Source organism: Gossypium hirsutum, chromosome A10, assembly GCF_007990345.1.
Source record: "Gossypium hirsutum isolate 1008001.06 chromosome A10, Gossypium_hirsutum_v2.1, whole genome shotgun sequence".
NCBI lineage: Eukaryota > Viridiplantae > Streptophyta > Magnoliopsida > Malvales > Malvaceae > Gossypium > Gossypium hirsutum.
Window position 1 is genome coordinate 8,359,960 of NC_053433.1, and position 17,589 is coordinate 8,377,548.

The window sequence follows — 17,589 nt, forward strand, 5'->3', positions numbered from 1 at the left end:
TAATGTGGTATGTCAAATATACCACATGCTGAAATGATAATATTTAAACAAATTTAAAAAATCCTAAAAAGTAATTTTTTTAATAATTATTAGAGAAAATCACCAAAATAATTATAAAAAGATATAAAATATAGAAAATTATTTAAGAACTATAAGATGTTATAAAACTTAAAAAAAACGTCTAGTATAAATTTAGACAAATAATGTTTATGCTCAAATAAATCTAGACAAATATTTATTCATATTCATTTTAGAGTGATTATTTAAATAATTATAAAAATTAGATTTTTCATAATTTATTTTTTGTAAGTTTTTAAAAATTTATTTAGTTTTACGAAATTTTTTAAAAAATTTAAACATTTATTGATGTGAGATTACCGCATTTCACGCGATGCATTGCTATCCAGTCATAACAATTTTACTGTGAGTTTGACTAATTTATACAATCTATACAATGCCTTTAATGCTATCCCTAAACAACCTCATTCTAGAATTGAGAAATTTGAGCAATCAATTTAACACCAGTTTAGCAATGTCATTTTTTTTTTTAAATCACGATATGGTCATAGCAATTTTATTGCGAGTTGCCTATTTTGTACAATTTATACAATACCTTTAAACCTATCCCTAAACAACCTCATTCTAGAATTTCTTATTTCAGCAATGGATTTAACACCAGTTTCGCAATGTCAGTTTTTTTTAAGTCATTTTAGATATTTAGTTTGGTTGGCTCGTTTTGACAAATAGGAGATATATTCTCTTTTATTCTTCAGAAAGAAGAAATGAAATTCAATGGAAAAGAATTGTTTGTGTAATATTTATATTTTCTTTAATATGATGCTTATGCTTTTTTTTATGTGTGTTTTTAAAATTTTGTAAGTATATATATCTTGTTGAAAAATATGAAATTGGTTTTTAAGTCCACTTTTCTGTTTTGGTGATGTATAAGTGACCGTTTTCATATTCGAATTATTGACAATTTATTGAACGGTTTGATTGGATTGTGCTAATTATTTGGAGAATATATCTTATTGAAGGTCATATTACTTAGGGAACTTATATTGAAGATTATACTAAAATAAATCACCCAAGACAATCCATTGCAACTTGAACATTTGGATTGAATTGAAAGTCTGTGATTAATTGCCAAGAGTCCACAATTATTTTATTCTCTATTATTATATTGTAAATTGTTTATTGTATTATTATTTTAATGGGGTTGTTATAGATCTTCTATGTTAACAAGTCTCATGCATAAATCTATTTTAAGGGAGAGACTTGTATAGGTTTTTGTTTTCAAAGTTTTTAGCGCTTACCTTATTCAAGTAAGAAACACTAAGAGTGCAGGTTTATGGTAAAACCACTTGTGTTAAGGTTTTACTTGCCGTGTGGTGAGAGTATCGATTTTCAAGGTTAGGAAATGTGGAGAATTATCACGGATGTGTGATAGTCACTTGTTGTAACTATTGAAGAGAGTGAATATTTCTCACTAAGTTAGGCTCTGTAGACGTAAGGAAACTAAACTACGTAAATAATTCCAATGTATTTGATTTGTTTTTATGTTTCCAGACATAGTGCCAAAGAAGTGTTCACTTTCCTGTCACTCCTTTTAAGCATTTATATATGTATGTATTATTATTTTTCATGTGTGCAAGATATTAAACTATTCAAATAATATATAAAGGCATAAAATTTTAATAAAAGAATTAAGGAGATGAAATTAAAATATAAGAGTTAATTTTTAAATTTAAGAAGAATAGAAGAACCAATCCAGAGTTGATGCACCCCACGTGCGAAGAAGCTTCGTTTATATATACATGTGTAAATGATGTGGGTATTTAATATAAACCCTAAATTTAAAACATATTGAGAATTAAGTGAAGTAGATTGCTTTTGAGGTAAGAAAGGAAAAGTCTGTCAAATTTGATGCTTTGGAAAGTCGCAACCTAAAAATTCAGATTCAAGCCCCGTCAGCACATGTTGAGTCAAAATTAAACCATAAATATGTCGAAGATTAATTTTTAATATCATTAAATTATTCAGCGGTTCACAAGTTGAATTTGTATTTATTTGACAATTTCTTCCTGGACAATATCTCAACAAGTAATGTTGAATTACATAATAACAAGTATTCTAGAATGCTTCCTGCACGGACCTTTTTTTTACTTTATAATCAACAACGCTAACTTTTCCTCTCACTCTTTTACTTCAATATTAATATCACTACTACTCTCTCATTTACCTTTTCTATTAAATTAGTTTAATTCATATTTACATTTTTATGTAAAATTAATAAAATTTTAAGTATGGTAACGTTGAACTAAAATTTTACATATAATCAATAAAAGGACCACTTTACCTGTAACTTCTTATAAAAAAACCAATCTCTAGCAATTGTTGAGTTTGAGTGTGCGAGTGCCAAAGGTAGGATATTGGCTCATACTTTTTGTTGATGAAAGAAAGGTAAGAGTGGAAAAGAATAATATATATATATATATATGCATATTTTTGGGTGTTAATAATGGTATCCTGCTTTGTGCTTTGAAATCTATCTTTTTACATCCATTTCGAAATATATGTGTTTAGGGTCTTGGCCTTTTTTAATATTTTAGTGTAAAAGATGAGTTGCTACAATTGAACTCAACTTTTATGCTATATTACTATAATTCTTTTGTCAAGAGCTTATTGACTTAATTAAACTTTTTATATTATGTTAATGTTGTGTTTGAAATTTTCAAATATAATAGATGCAACATAATAATTATTGTGCTTTTTTTTATGTTAGAATAGTATTGAAGATATGTAACACTCCCTATCCGTATTCCGAGCCTAGAATAGGGTACAAGGCATTCCCGAACTTAATATGATCAATCATATAAAAAAAATCAGCCATAAATTTTTTTCTAAATTAAAAACTTTCATACATATGTTTAATGTCCTTTATATGGGCCTACGGGGCCCAAAACATACATTCAGGGTCGTTCGGGACCAAACCGTAAACATATGAAACTTTTGTAACACTTAGAAAATTTTCACACTTTGGAGAGTCACACGCTCGTGTTTTCAACCCATGTAACTCTCTGTTTATAACTTCATCACCCTTGTTAGTCGTACACTTTATATAAATAACAAGAAACGTGTATGGGCTTAATTCTCATTAAATTTCTCATATATATACACAATTTCACGTTGTGTAATCATACAACATATATCAGCCATATCTCTGTAATCTAAATATATTTTCATAACAACTTATCTTGATTTCATACTATTTCATATTTAAACTTAAATAACCAAAGTATTTGAAATATCATCTTTTTGCAAATAGTACACATGAGGTATATAATTCTATAATTATGAATAAACACATTTATCAAACATTTTCCATATTCATATATCAATGTCTCATGTCTCCATATATCAATAACCATCATTTTCATGAATTCTGAGTTCAATTTCATAATTATTTGTCTCGTGTTCAATTTATTCCATATTGGAATTTTATACATTAAAACATTTGAATTATCAATACATATGGACAGTACATTCAAGATGAACAATCATATAATCACAAATGAATTCATTTATCAACCAAGTTCTATACTCGTATCTTATCAACTCGTACTTCATTGTATCACATAATTCCATGTAACACTTACCAAACTTTGTCAAATTAGTGAACGTCTTACGGTATTGAGTACTTCGTTTTCTCGATGCCATAGTTCAACTATGGTCTTACACATCTTCACATAATGATGCCATAGCCCAGCTATGGTCTTACACATATTCATATATCGATGTCATAGCCCAGCTATGGTCTTACACATATTCATATATCGATGCCATGCCCAGCTATGGTCTTACATGATCACATATCTCACTGATGCCATATCCCAGATATGGTCTTATACGGAAATCACTTGTCACTTGTCACTTGTCACTTGTAGCCGAAGCTACCACTATTCACTGATCAGGTAGCCGGAGCTACCATTTTTCACTGATCAGGTAGCTGAAGCTACCACTTTTCACTTGTCATTTGTCATTGATCAGATAAGTGTAGTCGAAGCTATCACTTATCACTTTCACTTTTCCTTGATCAGATAAGTGTAGCCGAAGCTATTACTTATCACTTTCATTTATCCTTGATCAGATAAGTGTAGCCGAAGCTATCACTTATCACTTGTTGCCATGGTCCAACCATGGTCTTTTCCTTCAATTCATCTTGTCACTGAACTGAAATGCTCAATTTGATCATTTATTCAATTTTCATGCTTTTACATTATTCACGATTTTATCATCAATACATATGAAATAACACATCATGAAATTCATAAAATTAACAAATAATCACTAAAATTTAGCCATATAAACTCACAAGTTCAATTTTTGTATTATAATGATAATTATAATTTTATAATAAATATTCCAAATAAAACATTATATCATTTCTAATCCAACACTTATCGATTATAATCCGGCATGTGATCAATTTATACACGAGTCATTTATATATTTTTGTATATTTTTCTCCTCCTCCTCTCCATCCACATCCTTAGTATAAACAACACACTTGTAGGTAATATTATCCATAATTTTCATTATATACTTATGTGAATATTCAAGTTGTCCATCTGTGTCATAGTCACTAAATTATTTTTATCTTGAGCTACAGAATTCAAAATTAAGATCCATAAATTTTCCCAGAAACTAGACTTATATGTATTCTTACCATAAAAATTTCATAATTTTTGGTTGGGCCAATTAATAAATTTTATTCATTGAAGTCTCCCATGTTCTGCTGTCTGACAGTTCCGACCCTTCTTCACTAAAAATTAATTATCTTCTCGTAAAAGATTCGAATGATGTCCTCGTTTGTTTCTATTGAAAATAGACTCATTCAGGATTCTAAACATATAAATTTAAGCCTCTAATTATTTTTATCCAATTTTTGATGATTTTCCAAATTCAGAACAGGGGAACCCGAAATCATTCTGACCTTGTCTCACAAAAGTTATTGTATCTCATGATTTACAATTTTATTGCTTACAAAATTTCTTTTATAAGAAACTAGATTCAATAAGCTTTAATTTCATATTTTATTCATCCTCTAATTCGATTTATAAATTTTTTGGTGATTTTTCAAAGTTAAACTACTGCTGCTGCCCAAAACAGTTTTAGTGCAAAATGTTAATTTCCATTTTACCCCAAATTTCACAATTCAGACAATTCAGTCCTTGCTCAATTAACCCCTCAATTAAGATAATTTTCTCAATTAATACTTTTTCTAGACATTATAAGTTATTTCATAACTATTTAAATTCATAATTTCCACATAAAACTCTAACTTCAAACTCTTTTACAATTAGGTCCCAAACATTCACTTTCTATTCAATTCTTTCAATAAAATCAGAATATAAACAATTTAAAGCTCTAATTCCATGCCAAATCATCATATACTTCCAGCACTCATCCATAACAACTTCAAAAATTAGACATGGAATCAAAAACTAATGAAATAGTAAGTTGGACCCAATTGTAAAAGTCCAAAAACATAAAAGTTTCAAGGAGAAAGCAAGAATTAAACTTACATGAAGCTAGAGTATGAAAACCAACTTGAACCCTCCTCCATGGCTGTTTTTCAGCTGATGAATATGAAAGAGAAATGAAGAGAATTCTAGATATTCCAATTTAGTCCCATTTTTATTTAGCCAATTTTGGCAATTTTCCAATTTTGCCCTTCCATTTCCTAATTTTTCTCAGCTATTGCCGCCCAAAATATCTCCTTTGGGCTTATTTACACTTTAGGTCCTTCCTCATTTGAAAATTGAGCTATTTAATCTTTTAGCAACTTTTACACCCTTTTCAATTTAGTCCTTTTTATTTAATTAACCACCCAAACGTCAAAATTTTCTGACTAAATTTTATTACTACCTCACCAACACTCCATAAATATTTCTAAAAATATTTATGGCTCGATTTATGAAGTCGAGGTCTCGATACCTCATTCTCGACCCAATTTACCTAATTAATTCTTTTAAATCACCAAATTCACTAATTCAAAAATACTTTTATATTCACATTTGACTCATAGGTATTAATTTATTAAATTTTCAACTCACCCGTCGGATTTAGTGATCTCAAATCTCTATTCCCGATACCACTGAAAATTAGGCTGTTAGAAGATATATATATATATTTTGGTAAAAATTAAAGATATTTTTATAGAAATTTTTATATATTAATATTTTAGGTAAATTACACAAATAGTCACTCACTCATAAAAAATATTATTCTAGGCATCCAAAATAAAAAGTTTGCAATTTAAGGACCCATATTTCTTAGTTCGGCTCTTTTGGTTACTCTCGTAAAAATCACAAACGACAAGCTGAAGTGGAATTAAAAAATCGATATAATAATAAATTTAGCCATCAATTTTTATATATTATATCAATTTAGTCATAATTTTAAAAAAAATAACTCGTAATATTTACAAATGGTCTCAACTTGATCCTAATTATAAAAATTCAAAAAAAAATGTTGACAAGGAATAATTATATATAAAAATAAATAAATATTTTCAAAAAAATATAATAATAAATTTAAATTTTATATTAATATTAATATCAAATAAATGTAATTATATTAATATTAAATAAAATAAAAACCCTCCCACTCCGTCCCTCTCACCCCCAATGAACCTCCCCTCACCCCACCATCATCTCCCCCCTCCCTCTCTCCACCACCTATGCATCCTTCAAATTCCCAGCCTATGAATCTCCACCTCGATTCAAAGAATAATTGACCTAATTACTTAATTCTCAAATTCACCCCAACACACCTAAAAGCAATTCCAAGAACTTGAAATCACTTTTCCGATTAAAAAAGTCTTTGATCCCGAGTTTCTTTGGCAACCAACAGAGTAACATCTTCAATTGATTCGCCATCGACGTATGAGGGACCATTTCAAGAATTTGGAATCACTTTTCGGAGAAAATTCGACCTTGGCCAACACTCGCATCAACTAGAAAGAGACATTGGATGCTCGTGTGTTCAAAGTCAATCTTCCTGGACTTAAGAAAGAGGAAATCAAAGATGAAAGGGTGATTCAAATAAGTGGCAAAAGGAATGTGAGAAGGAAGAGAAGAATGAGATGTGACATCGTGTAGAGCGGAGAAATGGCAAGTTCTCAAGGCAGTTTAGGTTGCCTGAGAATGCAAAGACAGACAAGTTAAAGCATCCATGGAAAATGGGGTTCTCATTGTTATTGTTCCTAATGAGGAAGTAAAGAAGCTTGATGTCAAAGCCATTTAGATTTTTGGTTAAGATTTCTGAGAAAAAAATCATTGGTTTAATGATGTTTGAATAGAGTCTATTACCATTACAAAACAATGTTGGTTAAATGATGTAAATGTAATCTCTCCAACTCGGCTTGGACTTTAAACCCGATTTTAGAAGATTACATTAGCTACCGAAATGTTTCAAGGAGCTATCGTAGTTTTGAAAACAATCATTTTAAAACATGTGTTTAATTTTATAGAAAACTTAGTTAAATGCCCATTTATAAATCTTCAAAACCTTAATTAAGATATAGCAACAAAAAAGTGATCAGTGGTTTGTTTTTGAATAAAAACCGGGAATTCATGCATAACTCAATAATAAACATATCTTGTTATCACATCTTAAATCTCATGCCACAATTTGATATAAAATAATAATACAAACTCTAAATAATGGAATATCAAATAATATATATAAAACTATTTTAGGAAAAAAAAACTGAGCTGAGACTCTTTGGATGCCGCATCCACTTCTTAACAAGTAAATCATTGCCAAACAGTAACCAAGCATATGTAATAATAGTATACATTTCATTAGCAATCTCATAGCATAACACAAAGTGACAGTTCATTCCAACATGCTTATGCGTAATGATGCAATACATAGCAATTCCAGTTTAGCAGTATAAATAGGTCTTACCCCACTGTTACACTCCACAGTAAGAGTTCCCCAGAACTCTTACATACCAGATACTCCAGTTTGTGGATAAACAACCAATGTTGCAAGTTAATATGCTATTAATAGTTGTGAATACACAACGAATTTGCAAATGATAGCTGTCAGTATAAGTTGTGGATAAATTGCGAGTGCTTACAAGTTAATATGTTGCCTGTGAATACACAATGGGTTTGCAGATTAAAGCTGCCAATAATTTATGGATTTAGAATGAATAAATCCAAGTCTTCTTTAATTTAGAAAATACCCTATTTCACTAGTATACTTTCTTTTAAAATATTTTATTATTCCTATTAAACATTTAAAACAAATAAATCTAAGCTTTAAACACAAAGGTTTTTCCAAAGCCAACATACAATTAGCAATTTTTATTTACAAAAATAAAAATCACTTAAGTGTTTTTTTTTTTTGGGTAATGAGAATGCAATATGTTAGTTTTCAAATACAAGATTCACAATAATCACACTAGCAAATTTCTAATCAATATTCAAGATTATAAATACAATAAATCCTAATTTCTTTAATGATTTATATTAATCAACCTCTAAAAATAATTTTTAGTCAAGATGTTATGAATCTCATACAAAGTCAATATCTCAAATTCATTCAATAAATAAATAAAAACTAGATATTGCATAAAAAAATCCTAATCAATTATAAGAAAAACCACAATCCTAATTTTCTAGAAGTTAGTCACAACCCTTATTTTCTAGTGATTAACAATAAAGCTTAAAAAGAAAATAAAAGTTATTTCCAAATTAAAGAGACCCACTTGAAAGTATTGGAAGATTAATCACCTATCTTGTAAAAATTATTGAGAGTGTGCGAGAGAATAAGAGAAATTTGAGAAAAAGTGATAAATATTGAAGAAAAACAAAAAGATTAAAGATTTTAGAGTTTTAGTAATGGAGAGAAATTAATTTATTTTTATATAAAATAATATATTTTTTTTCAAAAATTTTGGTAGGTCATTTTCATATTTTTTATGAAGTTAAAATTTTTGGGTGACATTTTGAATTAAAATTTTGGGGGGACATTTTAAACCTTTTTTGTGAGGTAAATTCACCAATTATATACTTTTTTTTAGGTCAATTGACCTTATAATCTTCTATGTGGCTTCACCTGTAAGTGCTGAATTGATATAATCTTAAAGTATAACATTGATCAAAATTGAGAATCGTTACCAAGTTGGAAGAAAAGAAAAGATTTAGGGAGTAAGTTTAAAAAATTGCTAAGTTGGAAGAATAAAATGTTATTTCATCCCAATTAAAAGCTTTTCAACCATCTACAAATAGATGCCATGTTCGGCGGGGCAGAAAAACAGATAAAAGTAATTTTGCAAAATAGGCCTACAGAGTTGATTCCTTTGAGCCAATGGGGGTCCATTTTCATTTTAAACAAAACATTGGGCTCAAACTTTGCCTTTTCAGATATGACATCAGCCCAATTAAAAGTAGGATGGTGGGGTCTATACTCAAAACTTGAATTAAACAATCATACTGTCATGGTCCCAGCCCAAAGCATACCCTTTTTAACTCTAAAATTAAGGAGAATCTGATTTAATATTTACATCAAATCGAGCGAAAACTTTTTGAGTTAATCGAGTTGACTTGACAAGTCTCATTTTATTCAATTGAAATTTTTTCAAATTGATTAGAGTAAAATGAAAATCGAGTCGAGTCGAATCGAATCGAATCGAATCGAGTTAAATTATTTGAGTTAACTTAAAAAATTAAACACTTCAAATTAAAATCTTGTTACAATATAACAAATTTTATCTTAGAGCACATAAATTTAAAACCATATATATTTGAAACTCTTTCAAAGCAAAATAAAAGAAAAAAAATGATAAACTTGAATTGTTGATTTACTTATTTAGGTCCTAAAATTATAATTTTATAAATTTTTAAAATTTTTTAAAGTTTATTTGTCTATTCTTTAGATTTTGTTAGAGTTTTTAATTTTTATTAAAAATATAAATTCTGAAATTTTTATAAATATTTTTAATTTTAAAATTTATTTTTCTTGTTCTTTTAATTTTTGTTATGAAAGTGACAAATTTGTTCATTTTTAAATTTAACAGGAATCAAATAGGTATTTACACAAATCTATTATTTGTGTTATAAAATTTAACTCAACTCGAATTTAAAATTCAAATTCATTAATTAAATTGACTCGAAAAAAGTCGAATAACTCGATTTAATTAATTCAAAATTTAATTTTTTTTTAATTTTTTAAAGTAAAATAAAGTTTTATTCGCCCCTTAACTTTTCTCTCATGTCCACGATGCCATGTAATTAATCAATTCAGAGCCACATGCTAGTTACTTATTAGTAATCAGCAGCAGCAAGAAGCTTCCATGGTTTAAAATGGAAATTCAACCTAGCTTTTCTGTTTTCCTATAAAACGAGGCCGAACTTAAGAAAAAAATCAAAATTCGCCATTTAGTGACAAGATTTAGGTTCTCTTTGGATAAAAAAGGAGATAAAATATTGGGGAATATTCCTCTTCCATTACTGAAAAAAGATGATATGAAACAAAGACGGCATATTATTTTATATCTCTTACTAATTATTTAATGTCATTTATATATAATTTTAATAATATTTCTAACCTAAACCTTGAATTCTAAATTTCAAATCATAAACTCTAAATCTTAAATTTGGGATTTTAGAATTTTGGATCATTGACCATGGACTTTGAACTTTGAGCATTGAACTATGGATCCTAAACCCAAGGTTTAAGGAATCGAGAGTCAAAGTTTAAAATTTTAAAATTCAGAATTCAAGGTTTATGTTAAAAATATTACTAAAACAATGTATTAATAATATGAAAAATGATATTGAAATTATATTAAATGTAAATCTTATCCGGATAGCAAATGGTGGAAAGTGTTTGGAAGTTTTAATCTCACTCCAGCTTTAGTTTTCTGGTGGAGGATAACAATAATATGCCAGCGGGGGCAAAAGTCATGCCAATGGATCTACTTTTTTTTTTTTAATTACAATTTTAACCTCTTTTAGTTTTCGCTCCATTTTTACGTTACGTGGGGCTTGATTTTACAACCTTTTCTTTTGAAAGTGGATTTTTATAAATATTAAATATATTGTAGAATATAAATATAAATTGAGCAGTTATAAGAAAATATATATTATTAATTAGGTTATTATATATAAGATCTTTTTTTATATTAAAGTCCAATAAGTATATAAAATTTTTATTATGTTTATATTTATTATTTAATATATATATATATATGGTTTTCATGTTTTTATATTTTTTTATTATATATAAACTTAATTTTAATTTGGTGTTCTTTATTTTATTTTTTACTTTTATCTCAATTTCATGACTATAATAATTAATTTTATTCTCATCGTTACTTTAATGGGAATTTCAAAAAGATTATTAAAAAGTTATAAAGGTAAGCAAATATGTATTGGTTTAAAAGGATTAATATATATTTTGGTACTTGAAATTAGCTTTAAAGTTTAAATTAGTACCTAAGGGTTTTTTCTTTATCTAGTTAAGTATCTAAACTTGGCTTCAAGGTTTAATTTGATACCTAAGTTTGACTTTTTTTTGTTCAAATTAGTAACTAAACTTGAATTCATAGTTCAAATTGGTTCAAATAGTTCAATTACCGGAAATATTAATTTAAACTAAAAAGTCAAATTTATGTACCATTTTAGGCCAAGAAGTCAAAATAAAATTAACCAAGCAGGTAGTTGGATAAAAAAGTAATGAACCATAAAACCAAGATGAGCATATTTAGCCCTTTAGAAAAAGGCATTGGAAGCAAAGCGTGCAATGAGTCACAAATGTAAAAAGGCAAATCTTGTTATAAAGATGCAAAATAAAAAGAGTAGAGCAGCGGAGGAGAAAAAGCTAACAATGTTTGTGATGATTCTCCAACTGTATACAATGCCCCTATCACAAGCCATCATTGTGTTTCCACTTCACTTTTTCTTTAACCATGTACCATCAACCAAAATATATTGCTTATTCCAAACACTGACAACTAAACTAAGCTGTTTATCAAAAGAATCAAACAACATTTCTCTTGTTGTGTGATCCTCTGTTATTTATACTTGTTTTCATTTTCTCATGGCATTGTCACCTGAATCCATGCCTGAAAAGCCCTTCGATTTCCGTGCACCGCCGCCATCTCCGATCGCTAGTGGCCGCAGGTCCTGCGTCACCAATGAGGATGTTCTCTCTGAATTCCTTCAACATTCTCTACGTGTCCCTGATTTGGTTTTGCCTGACAAGGTGTTCCCTAGGCAGAACTTCATTGAAAACCCACCCAAGATTGATTTCCAGCTGTTGAGTTCCATGGAAAGCGACTCTCTTTCCAAGATTTTGGATTCCATAACAAGAATCGGGTGCTTTCAGTTGGTGAATTATGGAATTGAGGGAGAATGTATACGGTCAGCCCTGGCAGCTGCTGCTGGCATTTTTCAGCTACCACCGGAGAAACGAAGGGCAGTGACAAGGTCACCACCAGAGAAGTTATACGGCTTCGAGGAAGCTCATGGGGAAAAAGAAGAAGAAGGTGAAGGCAAAGTGAGTGAAGAGTTTGTGTGGTGTAGAGGTGCAGGCTTGAAGTTGGAAATGGAGGCGATTTGGCCTGTTGGCTACTCCAATTTCAGGTAACGACAAACAATGCTTGTCTTTTGCTGTTTTATCATTTAGTTTTGGTCGTATTTAATATACAAAATATTTGGGACGTTGTTCTTTTCAACATATTCAGTGAGAAGATGGAGAGTCTACTGTGTGACATTGAGAAAGTGGCTGAGAAAATTCTGATGGCTATCAGGCAAAATTTGCCACCAAAAACAGACTATGAAAATGATATGAAGCAAGGGCAAGGTGGCATTGGGTCTGGATGTTATGTGTACAAGCATAGCCGGAATATGTCAGCTGAGAAATGCAGTGGATCTCTAAGGTATGATGTGATCAGAATGCTAATAAGAGGGTTTGATTATTCACATGCCTTGTGTTTGCATGTGTGTGATGGATCTTCTGAGTTCCATGTGTATTCAAAGAAAGGTTGGGTATCTTTCTGCCCTGATAAAGATGCCTTGGTCATAACAGTTGGGGATCAAACTCAGGTAACTTTTACATACTTTCTAAGATTGCTTTAGCCTTTTATGTGGTTGCTGCTTTTCTTTTTTGCCAATTAACTTCAAACTAAAGGACCGATTAGCTAAACTCAACTGGTTCATGCAGTCACCCAGCGAGTTTGGGTCTTTTTGGTAGGTGCTGATGACAAAAAAATTATATATTATGTATCTGCTTTATGGGACAACATAATGCTAGATAATGTAACACATTAGCAATGACAGCTATGTGGGTCTGATGTCATGATATAGTGGAAACTGAATGGAGGAAATGATGAGCAATCAGTGTGTCATATCTCTGCTCTCCTGTAAATGTAAAAATATGAAATATTAGTCCATACTCATTACTACATACATTTCTGTTGCTGCTGGTACAGGCATTAAGTGGTGGACAATTCAAGCATGTAATTGGGAGGCCCATTTATAAAGGAGAGAAAGAAGACTGCATTTCAATGGCATTCCTTTACTCTCCTCCAAGCACCACCAACACCACCAAGGTTGATCCACAAAAGGGGAAGAACACTATTTCACTCAGCCAACAGGCTATTGCTGCAATCGTTTTGACACTTGTTTACCATATTTTAGTCTTTGTCTACAACAAATTCTAATGCTGTTAAGAGTCATCATCCATCAAGCAATGAAGAGACTACACATCTTGATAATATATAAACTTAAATTTTTGCCACGGATTTTAAATCTTAGTTACTTTTAGCCAATGGAAATGTCCCGGTATGACCTTTCCTAAATTGAGATGCAAAGACCTCTCCTTTGGGATGTGCCTAGAAAATAAATGGATGTTAATACGTTAGAGAACAACATGGTAAACCCAAAACAAGCATTTAAGAAAATATTTGAAGGTGGTTGAGTTGCTTTGACCTACATCCATAACTCACCACCCAAACCAAAGTGCCCTTCTCTCAAGTGTATAGTCTGTCTTTTATTGGAACATCCTTATTGATTAACTTGGCCGGTTGAGCCAAGTTACAAGTTATAATAGTTTTATTATAGAATAATCTTTTACCTACTTACAAGTCATGGCTGTGTACAAATATTTACTAATAAATTTGTTACAATTTGTAAGTTTCATATCCTCACAAATATTACAACTTATCATCCTAAAAGCTTTAATACAACTTTTTAATATTCAGATTAAACTGATGAAACACACTTTCACAGAAGATAATTGGAAGTAGTGATGCTTCGTGGGATAATTCTAATTGTATGGACTATTTTAATGTTTGTAAAGAGTGGTCTCATGTAATTTCTTCTTTATTATTGACGGATGCTTGTTCGTACCATTTGTTAGGGTTTACTCTATAACTTTCTAAAATTAACAGCGTCGAAAATATAATGTATATTTTTTTTAATTTAATGGTATTGAGTGTAATTTACTCTAAATAAATAGGCTTAGTTTGCAAAAAATAAAAAAAATTCTCAATTGAGGTGGTTGAATCACAAGTATGAAATTCAACAAAGTTTATGATTTTTTTTTACCAAAAAAAATAAGTGTATCAATAAGAAAATAATATTAGTATCAACAAGATTAGGCATCAAGAATCGTCTATCTAATCATATCTGGTCAGCAACCCTTGAAGGAGCTACATGGAATATTTTGGGATCAATAGATAATTCCCTTCATCAATCCAATCAGAATATGATGAGCAAAATTCGCATCCTTGGTATCTATTTAATTTCCACATGCCAATCACTTATGCATAGTTCTTAAATTCTTAAAATCAAATCTCTGTTCCCCTGACTTTAAATGCCTCCTTGAATTTCCTTGATAGCTAGTGTAGAAGCCCATTTTTGCCCGACCCATCATAAACCAAAAAAAAAAAACCCAAAGAAATAAGTTAAAAGTTTAATAGTCCATTTACACAAAAAAAAGGCCCAAATAACCCAAGTTACATTCGGCCCAAAAGGCCTGAAATTAACCTAAACCCTAATGGCTTGATAGGCCCAGCACCTAAACTAGTTTCGACAAAGCTGAAACCCTAGCTAGCCTTCAGTGTCGCGATTTCCTGCTGCCACCCACGTGCCTCCGTGATGCGCACATTGCCCGAGGACTGTCTCCGTTGCACCAAAATGAAAAAAGCCGAAGCTTTCGCTCTGTTGACCACCAAACCTGCAAAGAACACAAAAGCAGAACAGCAAGAAAACAGTAGCAAAGATTGACAACAAACAGTAGCAAAAATAAAATATTGTATCAATGTGGTTATAAAAGCCACAAAGAGATCAATGTAAAAGGAGAGATTTTTTAAATAAAAAAATAGAGAAAGAAGTTCACAAAAAACAAGCAAAGAAATACAAAAGAGGAAATCGAATCAGAAACTAAAAGGTGGTTTTATTTTTATTTTTTTATTTTTCTTTTTTTCGATTATGTTTTTTTTATACATATACTTATATAATATAAATAAAAAAAGGAAGAAGACTTATTGATTTTCTATCGCCAAAAAAGAAAAGAAAATTTTTAATTTTCCGGCTGCCGTAGACAACGGCGTCCTCGTCAGCGACCAGCAGCCGACGCGGTGGCGACTGGCTGGAGCTATGGCCGGACGTGGGAAGGCTTGAGAGAATTTTTGAAAGGTTTTTTTTAAGCTTTTTTTAAAGTAATGGGCTAAATGAAATTTTTGGGTAAAAATTTGGTTTATATAACTTATCAAAACGGCGTCGTTTTGATTTAATGACCCCAGACGCTAAAAGGTGTCGTTTTGATGCGAAATAGGCTGACCCAACCCGCTCCAGGTTAAGGATCCTTGTGTTTTTTTAAGCGGAAGGGATATTTCCTTGTTTAGTCCTTCCGCTTCTTTGGCCCGCTTCAATTAGATCATTTTTGTTCTTTTTTTCTTTTGATTTTGCCCTAGAATTTTACTTTTATTGCATTTTAGCCTCGTGTAAGGTGCTGCGTTTTGGAGGGCAGAAATATTTTCCCTTTTGGTCCCTCTAAGTTATTGGCGCTTTTCAATGTGGTCTTTTACCTCATTTTTTATTCCGATTTATGCCCCTTAAATTCCATTCGAGTTTCAATCTAGTGTTTTTTGTGTTTATTCATTTATTTTATTATAATTTAGGCTCTAAATTTCATTTTAATTCCAATTTAATCCTTTATTTGCTTAATTTCAAACATTTATTCTTTTATTTGCACACTATTCTTGCTTTATTTTATTTAGTTATTTTTACATTCATTCATACATTTATTTATTTTTATCCTTGTATTCACTTATTATTCTTTCATTTTTTATTTTCTTTCATTAGTTATTTATTTTATTTATGCCTTCATTATTATTGGTATTTTGTTATCTATTATTATTTTTTTATTATCTATTCATCTATCTTAAAGTAGAGCTGATCATGGGCTGGGCAGCTCGGCCCAGCCCGAAGACCCGCCCGAAAAATGGGAGAGTTTGGGTAAAAATATAGGCCCGAAAAATGACTTGGGCAAAAAAAAAGGCCCTTTTAGAAAATGGGTCGGGCCTCGAGTAAGAGTTTTTTGGCCCAGGCCCAGCCCGAATTATATATTAATATATTTTTTATTTTATTTTTAATCGTTTTAAAATTTTAATAAAACCATTTTTTATTATATTGTCAATCTGTGTATTGTTTTAATAATTGTTTTAGTATCATTTTATTTGTTTTAATATTTGTTTTTATGTTTTTAAATATATTTGATTTATTATATTTTTAAATTTTTTTATTTAATGAAATAAGAAAAAAAATTAATATGGGTCGGGCCGGGTCGGGCTCGGGCTTAGGAATTTTATTTTGGGTCGGGCTTAGCAATTTTAAGCCCGTATTTCAGGCCTGGGCCTAGTAGACGGGCCTAAAATTTTGTATGGGCCCGACCCGAACCCGGCCCAGCTTGGCCCATGATCACCTCTATCTTGGAGGTGTGCATGGGCAGGGTCGGGCCCACAAAAAATTTTGCCCATTTTCAATGCCCGGGCCTGGCCTGGCCCGAAATATGGGCCTAAAAATTTGTCCAAGCCTGGCCCGGGAAAAAATAGTAGGCCCAAGCCCAGCCTGGCCATATTAATTTTTTTTATTTTTTATTAAATAAAAAAATTTAAAATATAATAAATCAAATACATTTAAAAACATAAAAACAAATATTAAAATAAAAAAAACAAATAAAAATGAGACTAAAATAATTCTTAAAATAATACATAAATTAAAAATATAATAAAAAGTAATTATATTAAAATTGAAAAATTGAAACAAATTAGAACTAAATTAAGAACCAATTATATTAATAACAAAAGTTTTACAATATCAAAATAACATTAAAAACAACAAAAAAAAGTAAAGTCAAAGTACTAAAGTTACTTAAAATTAAAAATAAAAAATATTAAAAATAATTTAATATTAAAATCTGGCCGGGCCTGGGCAAAAAAAAATCTTACCCGGGGCCCAGCTCGTTTTCTAAATGGGCCTCGTTTTTTGTTCAAGTCTATTT

The 17,589-nt window shown here is 30.2% G+C and overlaps 1 protein-coding gene across 1 annotated transcript; it reads left to right on the top strand.

Moving 5' to 3' along the window:
* Positions 1 to 11,807: 11,807 nt before the first annotated feature.
* LOC107897347 (flavanone 3-dioxygenase 2) lies at positions 11,808 to 13,825 on the top strand. The gene is made up of 3 exons (XM_016822783.2): positions 11,808 to 12,665; positions 12,767 to 13,127; positions 13,514 to 13,825. Exons 1-3 carry the CDS (start codon positions 12,121 to 12,123, stop codon positions 13,742 to 13,744), a joined length of 1,137 nt encoding a protein of 378 aa, XP_016678272.1. The 5' UTR covers positions 11,808 to 12,120; the 3' UTR covers positions 13,745 to 13,825.
* The last annotated feature ends 3,764 nt before the right edge of the window (positions 13,826 to 17,589 follow it).